The 10,940-nt window shown below is 43.8% G+C and overlaps 1 protein-coding gene across 1 annotated transcript in view; it reads left to right on the top strand.

Annotated features, from left to right (window-relative positions):
* Window positions 1–9,115, top strand: part of LOC118358326 (bone morphogenetic protein 1-like) — a 58,470-nt gene extending 49,355 nt beyond the window's left edge. Inside the window, exons 10-20 of the mRNA XM_035736007.2 lie at window positions 150–266; window positions 640–785; window positions 1,634–1,829; window positions 2,093–2,218; window positions 3,104–3,264; window positions 3,464–3,644; window positions 5,469–5,594; window positions 5,834–5,961; window positions 6,381–6,594; window positions 6,738–6,988; window positions 7,846–9,115. Coding sequence (XP_035591900.1) covers window positions 150–266; window positions 640–785; window positions 1,634–1,829; window positions 2,093–2,218; window positions 3,104–3,264; window positions 3,464–3,644; window positions 5,469–5,594; window positions 5,834–5,961; window positions 6,381–6,594; window positions 6,738–6,988; window positions 7,846–7,980 — 1,781 coding nt within the window. The 3' untranslated portion in view covers window positions 7,981–9,115. The remainder of the gene's footprint in view (window positions 1–149; window positions 267–639; window positions 786–1,633; window positions 1,830–2,092; window positions 2,219–3,103; window positions 3,265–3,463; window positions 3,645–5,468; window positions 5,595–5,833; window positions 5,962–6,380; window positions 6,595–6,737; window positions 6,989–7,845) is intronic.
* The last annotated feature ends 1,825 nt before the right edge of the window (window positions 9,116–10,940 follow it).

The following is a 10,940-nucleotide window of genomic DNA, read 5'->3' as shown; positions in this document are numbered from 1 at the left end:
TCAGGATTTATTAGAAGAAAGATATAGTTCCATACGTGCACTACACTACGGTACAGTGATGCTGAAAATAAACTTAATATAATAAGTTTGTCTGGACAAAAAAGTAGTTCTGGAGTCTGATAAGGTGGTCTGGTGTGTGTGTGTTCCAGGTCGTTTCTGTGGGGATAAGCTGCCTGAACCAATCATCTCCACTGACAGCCGGTTGTGGATCGAGTTCCGCAGTAGCAGTAACTGGGTGGGGAAGGGCTTCTCCGCTGTGTATGAAGGTAAGGCCAGAGCCGGAGCCCAATCCCCAGCAGACCCATAACAACACAGCTCAGCTGACTGACTGGGCACCTGGGTCACAGACTGAACAACGTGCCTGAAAACAGCTCAGTGATTCTGTCAAATCCCCACATCTGGCTGCCTCCATGCTAATGGGTAGAGCACGTTATTCTGCATTAATCAGATTTTGGTCCGAGGTGATTTTCAGCTCAACATTATATCCAGACTGTAGAGCATGATGTATTTAATATAGGAATCATTTTTAATAATCAACATTGTGATGAAATAAAACACAATACCTCTTGAGAGAAATGTGGTAATGATGATGAGGATGATAGATAACGATGACATCACTGCATGTTCTCTGACATTCAGCCATCTGTGGAGGGGAGGTGAAGAAGGATAATGGACAGATCCAGTCTCCTAACTACCCAGACGACTATCGTCCCAACAAGGTGTGCATATGGAAGATCAGTGTTTCTCAGGGCTACCACGTCGGCCTGACCTTCCAGTCCTTTGAGGTAAGAGATACGAGCCTCTTTGTTATTTTCATACCCTCCACATCCAGTAGCACATTTTTACACAGTGCTACACAGACTGCGAATCATACCATGACATTAGGGGTCTCCATTTTCTTAATGGGACTGATTGTTAAAATTGTACTTATGTGGCATGATGTTATTTTCATCTGATCGTCAAACAAATAACTTCAAAAAGTAGGCCACCTGCACACTTTCATCCACTGAAAAATAATTACAGCACTGTGCACCCGCGATTGATGAAGGGAATCTGTTGCAAAATACCCCAATTTGTTATTAGGCCCACTCTTGTAGCCTGAATTAATTGATGCGTCTTGCTGACAAATTGAATTTTTTTGTAAAAAGAAAAGTCGGGACACCTGAAAAGGGGCTGAACTATGGCTGTGTCTGTCCCAAGCTCATCGGCAAGGTAAACTTTTGAGGGCCCAGTTAGAACAATGTTGCAAGTTTGCTAGCGATAGCTCAAGACAGAGGCAGAGTGAAGAAATGAATGTGATTGAAAGAACTTGAACCAACTGAAACCAGTTTAAACCATGACAGAGAGATGGGGGTGTTCGTTTAATTTGGAATAAGCTTTTATTTTTATATTTACCACTGTAGCAGTACACAATTGCGTTGTAAACAAATAGGAGATTGGTTCAATTAGCCCCAAAGTTAGACTTTTGTTACATTTAGCAGCACTCATCTCTCATTCAGGGGGGCCCCCTAACTCCCCCAACCCTCTTTCTAATTTGCATACTGCCGCTACATCCATATCCTCTGCAACCTTTGATTATGAAAATGACTTGAAGTTCTACTAACCCGGTCCCTTTGTCTCCTATTTTCCTTAGATTGAGAGGCATGACAGCTGTGCCTATGACTACCTGGAGGTGAGGGATGGGAACTCAGACAACAGCCCACTGCTGGGACGCTTCTGTGGCTACGACAAGCCAGATGACATCAAGACCAGTTCCAACCAGCTGTGGATGAAGTTTGTGTCTGATGGCTCTGTCAACAAGGCTGGTTTCGCAGCCAACTTTTTCAAAGGTCAGATCTCAAGGGTTTGGACGATAGAAAAGAACATGATGGCATATACCCTCGTTGTAGAAATTACCAGCATGATTTCCATAGTAATACATTTCTCAGCAGCATGTCAAATTGAGTAATTTGAGAGTAATTCCGTCATGATTGATTTAGTTAAATTATGTTTATTTCAGGATAGTTAAATTGCAGCATTCATCATGTGACTTGTAGGCTGTTGAGATGCGAGGCCATGTAAAGGTAACATGTTGTTGTTGTTGTGGTTGTAGAGATGGACGAGTGCTCCAAGCCCGACAATGGTCGCTGTGAGCAACGCTGTGTCAACACACTGGGCAGCTACAAGTGTGCCTGTGACCCGGGCTACGAGCTGGCTGCCGACAAGCGCAGCTGTGAGGGTGAGTACAGCAGAATGCTGCCCAGAGCCTGGTCAATAATGTCTCCTCTACTGCAGGTCACATAGTAATGCAGTTCACTGCTGTTATTTAATCACTGCCACCCAAATACACCAAGTCCAGTTGCCCCACATAGTAGCTAGAAAACATACCGCCAGAGATTTGTCATTGGATTGTCATTTGGATTTCTGCCACCAAATGGTGTTGTAATTTGATGCACTCACCCGACCAAAATTCAATCCAACATCACAGGTAATCAGAGCCCAACGCAAGTGTTAAAAACATCCTAATTAGAACCAGACAGAAGTGCTGATGCAGTGGTATATAGCTTCACCTTTTCATTGCTCTTTTCTTTTTACCAAACCTGACCACTGTCTGCCTCTAGAGGAGGAGGCCTGCTATTACATGTTCCTCAAACATTGAGTAATTATCGAGCTTAACCCTTTTGGATTACATACATTTCTGCACGTTTAAGTTTTTGGTGAAAATAAAGTAGGGTGTCTGTTATAACATTATCCTCAATGGTTTATTAATACCCAGCTTAACCTTTTTGGATGAAATGCATTGTGTTTTTAAGCTTTTTGGGGATAAAACCCTACCACACTTTTCATTAATACGACAGAACATGATATTGCGTAACTGTCAAGCCTGTCGTAGACCATCAGCAGTAGGTTGCTTGTGAAAACAGCAGGTCAGCCAATTGTGTTGACCTTTATTGACCGATATGGGTAATAAAAGTTATTCTGCTACTACAGATAGGTGTTTTGCACAAATTGTCAGTGATACACATTTTTATATACACCATTATATCATTATAACCATATGAAGTTTAAGCACATCTTAACCATTGTCCTGGTCTTCTCTCCTCTCCTCTGTCTGTCTGTGTAGCTGCCTGTGGAGGTTTCATCACCAAGCTGAACGGCTCCATCACCAGTCCAGGCTGGCCTAGAGAGTACCCCCCCAATAAGAACTGTATCTGGCAGCTGGTGGCACCCACACAGTACCGAATCACCCTGCTTTTTGACGTCTTTGAGACTGAGGGCAATGACGTGAGTACCGGGGTTGTTATGACTGAGCATGGGTTGGTTTTGTTCTATCCCCACGGGCCGTAGTGGTGTCATCACGAAGCTGTCCTCCTGTCTGTCATAGAGTACAGACTGTTTGTAATATATTCCTGTGCATCGTATTTGTACAAGTTTTAATTACATTCCCTTTCATGTTGTAATGACCTGATGTTTCTCTGTCCAGGTGTGTAAATATGACTATGTGGAGGTGCGCAGTGGGCTTTCTGCAGACTCAAGGCTACATGGGAAGTTCTGTGGAGCAGAGAAACCCGAGGCCATCACCTCTCAGTACAACAACATGCGCATTGAATTTAAGTCAGACAACACAGTCTCCAAGAAGGGATTCAAAGCTCAGTTCTTTTCAGGTGAGCCTTTGACACTGTGTGTGTCTTTCCCTCCAAGAGTCTGTTTCTGTGTGTACAGTGGCTTGCGAAAGTATTCACCCCCCTTGGCATTTTTCCTATTTGATTTTTGTGGGGTTTGTATCATTTGATTTACACAACATGCCTACCACTTTGAAGATGCAAAATATTTTTTATTGTAAAACACAAGAAATAACACACAAAAACAGAACATGAGTGTGCATAACTATTCACCTGCCCAAAGTCAATACTTTGTAGAGCCACCTTTTGCAGCAATTACAGCTGCAAGTCTCTTGGGGTATGTCTATAAGCTTGGCACATCTAGCCACTGGGATTTTTTCCCATTCTTCAAGGCAAAACTGCTCAAGCGCCTTCAAGTTAGATGGGTTCCACTGGTGTACAGCAATCTTTAAGTCATGCCACAGATTCTCAATTGGATTGAGGTCTGGGCTTTGACTAGGCCATTCCAAGACATTTAAATGTTTCCCCTTAAACCACTCAAGTGTTGCTTAAGCAGTATGCTTAGGGTCATTGTAGCCGGCAGGGTAGCCTAGTGGTTAGAGCATTGGACTAGTAACCGAAAGGTTGCAAGTTCAAATCCCCGAGCTGACAAGGTCGTTCTGCCCCTGAACAGGCAGTTTAACCACTGTTCCTAGGCCGTCATTGAAAATAAGAATTTGTTCTTAACTGACTTGCCTAGTAAAATAAAGGTAAAATAAAAAAATAAAAAATAAAAATTGTTCTGCTGGAAGGTGAACCTCCATCCCAGTCTCAAATCTCTGGAAGACTGAAACAGGTTTCCCTCAAGAATTTCCCTGTATTTAGCGCCATCCATCATTCCTTCAATTCTAACCAGTTTCCCAGTCCCTGCCGATGAAAAACATCCTTGAGGTGTTGGGTTTGCAACATACATAGCATTTTCCTTGATGGCCAAAAAGTTCAATTTTAGTCTCCTCTGACCAGAGTACCTTCTTGCATATGTTTGGGGAGTCTCCCACATGCGATCACCAAAATGTGTTTTTCTTATTTTTTTCTTTAAGCAATGGCTTTTTTTGGCCACTCCTCCAGAAAGCCCAGCTCTGTGGAGTGTACGGCTTAAAGTGGTCCTATGGACAGACACTCCAATCTCCGCTGTGGAGCTTTGCAGCTCATTCAAGGTTATCTTTGGTCCCTTTGTTGCCTCTCTGATTAATGCCCTCCTTGCCTGGTCTGTGAGTTTTGGTGGGCGGCCCTCTCTTGGCAGGTTTGTTGTGGTGACATATTCTTTCCATTTTTTAATAATGAATTTAATGGTGCTCTGTGGGATGTTCAAAGTTTCTGATAATTTTTTATAACCCAACCCTGATCTGTACTTCTCCGCAACTTTGTCCCTGACCTGTTTGGAGAGCTCCTTGATCTTCATGGTGCTGCTTGATTGGTGGTGCCTCTTGCTTTGTGGTGCTGCAGACTCTGGGGCCTTTCAGAACATTTGTGTATATATACTGAGATTGTGACACTTAGATTGCACACAGGTGGACTTTATTTAATTAACGTGACTATGTGACTTCTGAAGGTAATTGGTTGCACCAGATCTTATTTAGGGGTTTCATAGCAAAAGGGGGGTGAATTCATACGCACACACCCCTTTTCTGTTTTTGTATTTTTTTGAAACAATATGTAGATGTAATGCAACAAATAGGAAAAACGCCAAGGGGGATGAATACTTTTGCAAGGCACTGTATGAGTGAAGGTTCATCAATTTGACACCACAAGTGTGCTTGAGTGCTTATGGCAGTGTGGTAGTGTGGGAGAAACGTTCATCAAGGTAGTGTCCCTTTATGTCCCCAGACAAAGACGAGTGCTCCAAGGAGAATGGAGGCTGCCAGCACGAGTGTGTCAACACATTCGGGAGCTACAGCTGTCAGTGCCGCAGTGGCTTTATGCTGCACGAGAACAAACACGACTGCAAAGAAGGTACCAATCGGCCACCTGCACACTGAAACTGAGACCCACTGGCACATTGATTCTGGGTTCATTTATTTTATACAGGTTGGAGCTCTAGAGGTTAGATTTAGGGGGATGACCTCCTATTGCAATGAGTGGGTGTGAGCGAGGAAACACTACCATTTGCCAAGAACAACAGCCCCTGAGTGGGGTTTGGACATTATCTTGTGTGGAGCAGTGATGCTAACTTTGTGGATGTGTTTTTGCAGCCGGCTGTGATCACGTTGTGAACAGTGTGACTGGCACCATCACCAGCCCCAATTGGCCAGATAAATACCCCAGCAAGAAGGCATGCACTTGGGCGCTCTCCACCACTGCAGGCCATCGCATCAAAATCGTATGTGTCCCCCTCCAACTCTCTAACATACAGATTACATGTGTGGCTCTTGGTATGCTTGTGTTTGCGGGAAGGGGGGTTTGAATGTACTGTGGAAATCATTGAGGACGTTATACTGTACTGTACTGAGCATCACAGCCTCTGTTGACAATGCCCTAAGCATGAATGGCTCCCCCTTCTGTCACATTCATACCATTTGTCTTCATCCATGGCATGCTGGGCATATCTCAGCTTTTTGAATATAGTTAACTGGGCTCAGCCAATGAAAAGTGATTGCATGTGTCTTCGTTCCAAGGGGTTTCTAAAGGTTATTCCGCCAATAGGGAACCATTGTATTTCATACTCTAGCTCGTGTAAAACATACCTGCAATCCTCTTTCCCAATTTGATCTCATTCTCTCCCCTCATGCTTTGTCTCAGGCCTTCAATGAGATCGACATGGAGGCCCATCTGGAGTGCGCCTACGACCACATCGAGATCTACGACGGGCGTGACGGCAAAGCCCCCAGTCTGGGTCGCTTCTGTGGCACTAAGGAGCCTCCTCCCATCATGTCCAGCGCAAACAAGATGTTCATCCGCTTCTTCTCTGATAACTCTGTCCAGAAGAAGGGCTTCGAGGCCTCCCACACAGCAGGTATATTACCGCCAACACAACTTAGACTCACAACTTAGAGCCCACTGTATGGCTAGATTTATTTCACTGGCTTCTCCTCAAAGGTTATTGGTTAGTTCCTTCTGAGTGATATCTATGGATGTTTTTTTTGTTATTATCTCCAGAGTGTGGAGGTCGTCTTAAGGCTGAGGTCAAGACCAAAGACCTGTACTCCCATGCTCAGTTTGGGGACAATAACTACCCCGGTGCGTCTGACTGCCAGTGGGTGATCGCTGCTGAGAAAGGCTACGGGGTGGAGCTCATCTTCCAGACCTTTGAGATTGAGGAGGAGGCTGACTGTGGCTACGACTACATGGAGCTCTTTGATGGTGTCGATACCAAGTCCCCAAGGCTGGGACGCTACTGTGGCTCTGGGGTAAACTCACTGATAGTCTCATCTATTGAAGGACTTTTTCTGCCCAACAGTATTTGTAGTACCAGCGATGTACTGTCATAATATCGGTATTCTCTCTTTCAGGTCTAGCTTTGTTGAACCAGCTGTGTAAAAACAACACTTTCAGAGATTGTGTAAAATTAGCTCTGCAGTTGAAAAATAACCTTTCACACTGTGTCTGTGTTTGAGTGTTAATGTTTTGAAGATTACTACTCTGCTCTCCGGCTTTAATCACTTTGTTAAAGTTGATGTGTTCCACCGGGTTGGAGTATATTGCTTCAGTAGCAGCTGAGCTTGATAAGAGCGGACCCTGGCTGGCTTGTGAAAGGCTATCATGGTCTCCAGCATTGAGCTGTAACCGAACCAATCAGCTAGTGCTGAGGCTACAGTAGGTGGGGGGGGGGGGGGGGGGGGTGAAACAATGAGGCCACTGGGGAGTTGAAGCGTTAAATCCGTAGGTCAAGGAACAGCTTGATTTAATTTAACACACATCAGTAATAAGCCTGTGTCTCTAGTCTACTGATGCCTGGTCCTGTAAATCAGTGCTAGCAGGAGCTGGAGGACATATAATGCTCACAGTACCAAGTGGGCCACTTCCTCCATCAAGCCCTTTTTTAGACATATTGGACTAAACTGGAAACAGACTGTAAAGTAAGGTGGAAAGCTCATTATATGATTTTTTTATTGGAGAATAAGGGGCAGTTGTTCACTCCAACAGCCCTCCCCTCCCTTACCCTACAGCCCCCTGAGATATAATTTGGTTTTAATTGAAGTGCAGTCGGAGTGCCAGAAGGCGACAGCGGTTAACTTCATCTGCGTTTTCGCCTCTGTTCCCCCAGCCTCCTGAGGAGATCTACTCTGCCGGCGACTCCGTTGTAATCAAGTTCCGCTCTGATGACACCATCAACAAGAAGGGCTTCCACGTGCGCTACACCAGCACCAAGTTTCAGGACACACTGCACTCGCGCAAGTGACCAGCGGGGGCCGGAAAGGGCCGGGTGGGGAAGAGGGGCAAGTGGAGGGGCCCCCAGGGGAGGCGACAGCCTGACACTCGGAAACCTTCGGCCACCAAGATCATTCAGAAACGACAGAACAGCCGCAAGACCACCAACCGCACCTCAACTCCAAGGGGCTCCAGCTTCCTACAAACTGGGAGGAGTAAAGCCATTCTGCAGTAGACCTTGTTTTTACCTTTTTTTTTAATGGTTATGATTGGGGCGGGTGGGTAGATATCCGTTTAGGTGGATTCAGGGGGAGAATTTTCTACCCCCACGTTTTTTTTGGTTCTTTTTTTATTTTCTATGCCTCCTAATGAGAGCGAAATGAACAACAGTGGATTCTCAGGACCTGTAGGAAGGCAGGCATCAGCCAGATAGATCCCTGCTTTTGTCAGGCCAGCCCCCCCCACACCAGGAGGGAAGGAGGCGAGGAGAGAAAATGAGGGGGACGAGACCGGAGGAAGTTCCAGAGGGATTCACCAACCTCAACCTTCCAGCCAAACTCCTCCAGAATACTAGAGCTCCTCTCCTCCTCACATTCCCACCCATATTGTTCAAGGATTCCAGTCAATAAGAGGATTGGAGGGATGCCCTTGACTTGAGGTTTTAATACTGTATGTCTGAGAATTGCATGTAATTACAAGAAGAGAGAAGGAAACTGTAGGTTGACAACACCAGCATTTGTAATTGGCATTGTTCTGGCAACCAGTGCAAGATTCTCGCTATTACCATTAACAAGGAAATTACAGAAGCAGTTATCTTATTAAAGGACTAATACATGAAATGTGGCCTATGTCTTCTGGTTGGTAATTGCTTGCCCATTGAGAGGCTATTGCTGTATCTCTATGTGTAATTGTAATGTGTATGGTTATTCAAAGGGACATGACATGCTTTCCTCAACTCAAATCATCAGTAAGCACTTTACAGTGAATTGTTCAAAAATCATGAACTAACGATTTTTTTTGTAAAATGCAATGCAAGTTCACTTATTTTTTATGCATTTTATCACTTTTATTCCCTGATTTTATGTTCATTGCACCATTTGGTTTCTCAGGCGTGCTTGAGAGATATTTGTACCCTGTAACATGGGGTAATAAAGATATGGGTTCTGTTTCAGTGTTCATGTACAGTTTTAATGTGCAGCATTTTCTCTCCCTAGACTAAAACTCTCCATAAATAGTGCAATCTCCAGGGGCAGGCCAGAGCCCTTTATTGTGACAGAAGGGTCTGGTGCAGGCGAGTCTGAGTAGGCATTGTCATAGCAACACCTTCACAATATATTCATCTGTTTATGGTGGGGCTCTGCTGAATTCCATGTATTATGATGTGTTGGTATTGTGCAGCGAGAATGATGTTGAATACATGTCAATTACTGTTTTCCAACTCTCTTTTCGGGTTCTTTTTAATTTGACTGAAAATGCCAGCTGTCACTTAATGTCTTTGCCTCTATAGCCATTCAATGCAGATGTTCAGCATGGTTGATTTTGTAAGAACCAATGGATATGGATGTGTGTGTGTGTGTGTGTGTGTGTGTGTGTGTGTGTGTGTGTGTGTGTGTGTGTGTGTGTGTGTGTGTGTGTGTGTGTGTGTGTGTGTGTGTGTGTGTGTGTGTGTGTGTGTGTGCGCGCGCTCCTGTGTCGTTTAAGCTGTGTTTTTACCCTATTCTGTTTAGGTGAGAGCCCTGGGCACTGTAGAGGCAGAGAATGCTTCCACAAGACTGATTCTTTTCTAATAGCCTGAAGCACATAGGTCTGAGACTGCCAAGCTCCATAAACCAATGAAGGCCAAGAATGTTCAGGTATTCAATCACACAACACCACCCCCCCACAAAAAAGCAAAAACATTTAATCTTCCAAAATGATTTCCTATGTTTAGTTTGAGTTTGACTAATGTTGACCTGTGAACATATCCAATAACCTCTGACAATGGTTCAGCCACCGTTTTGCTCTATACAATACTGCCTTATTATTCATGTCGCATGAGTGAAGATGGTATCAAGCAATCGTCCTCGGGGTGGCACCAAACAGTGAATTCACACTAGCTGTGCTCACTGGAAACCAAATCTATACATCTAAGAGTAAAACATAGCATAGGTGGTCTTTGTGCATTTTAAAATGTGATCATTTGAATAGTATTTCTTGATTTGTTTTTTCTTGCTTGGCAGTTAGGACATGGTTTTGTACAATAATTAAAAAATTAAATATTCTGTAGCTAAACTGCAAATTGATTTGGAATAATTTATTTAACTAGATATTATGTGCTCTGCCATGGTTGATGCACAGTAATTGCAAATGATGAAATCCCAATAGTGTTGTCCCTGTATACAGTGTTGGCAGAATCTCCAAGCACAGACATCCAATATATATACTAATTCCATATTTGAACATAAGCTGGCAGACTGCTGCTGTGTGATTTTAGTCATCAGACAATAAGGCTTGTGTCAATAACAGTTCTGTGTTCACCTAATGGCTGACATGGAAAATTCATTACACTCATTGCAATTCATTATTAATCCTGAGATATTTGTCATGAATTATTAACTGTCACTAGAGGAGACATGTCAAGCTCTCCTCCTAGCTCTCACATTGGCTGAGTGTCACACTAAGCTGATTATGACATCTCTCTTAGTATCCCTGCTCTCCTGAAACATTGTGTTACCAAGCTAAATCAGAGGCAAGGGGGTGGGGGGGACAAGGACACACCACTAAACCCACTCGATTGTTCAGCTGTAGAGAGAAGTACTTGCAATCAAATACTACCAAAATAACATCTCTGTTGGATGTTTGCCCTTCAAGAACATCTATAAATGCTTAGAGTTAGTGGGTAGTGCTGTTGAAATGTGTGATTTAAGACAGATGGCTCATTCAAAGGGTACATGCAAACATTAGCCTATATCATTTCAATTATCAGTCTTAAAATTAACTTTGAAATGCAGT

Source organism: Oncorhynchus keta, chromosome 25 (genome assembly GCF_023373465.1).
Source record: "Oncorhynchus keta strain PuntledgeMale-10-30-2019 chromosome 25, Oket_V2, whole genome shotgun sequence".
In the NCBI taxonomy this organism is placed as follows: Eukaryota; Metazoa; Chordata; class Actinopteri; order Salmoniformes; family Salmonidae; genus Oncorhynchus; species Oncorhynchus keta.
The sequence above is the reverse complement of the archived record's forward strand: the minus strand, read 5'-3'. Positions and strand labels throughout refer to the sequence as shown.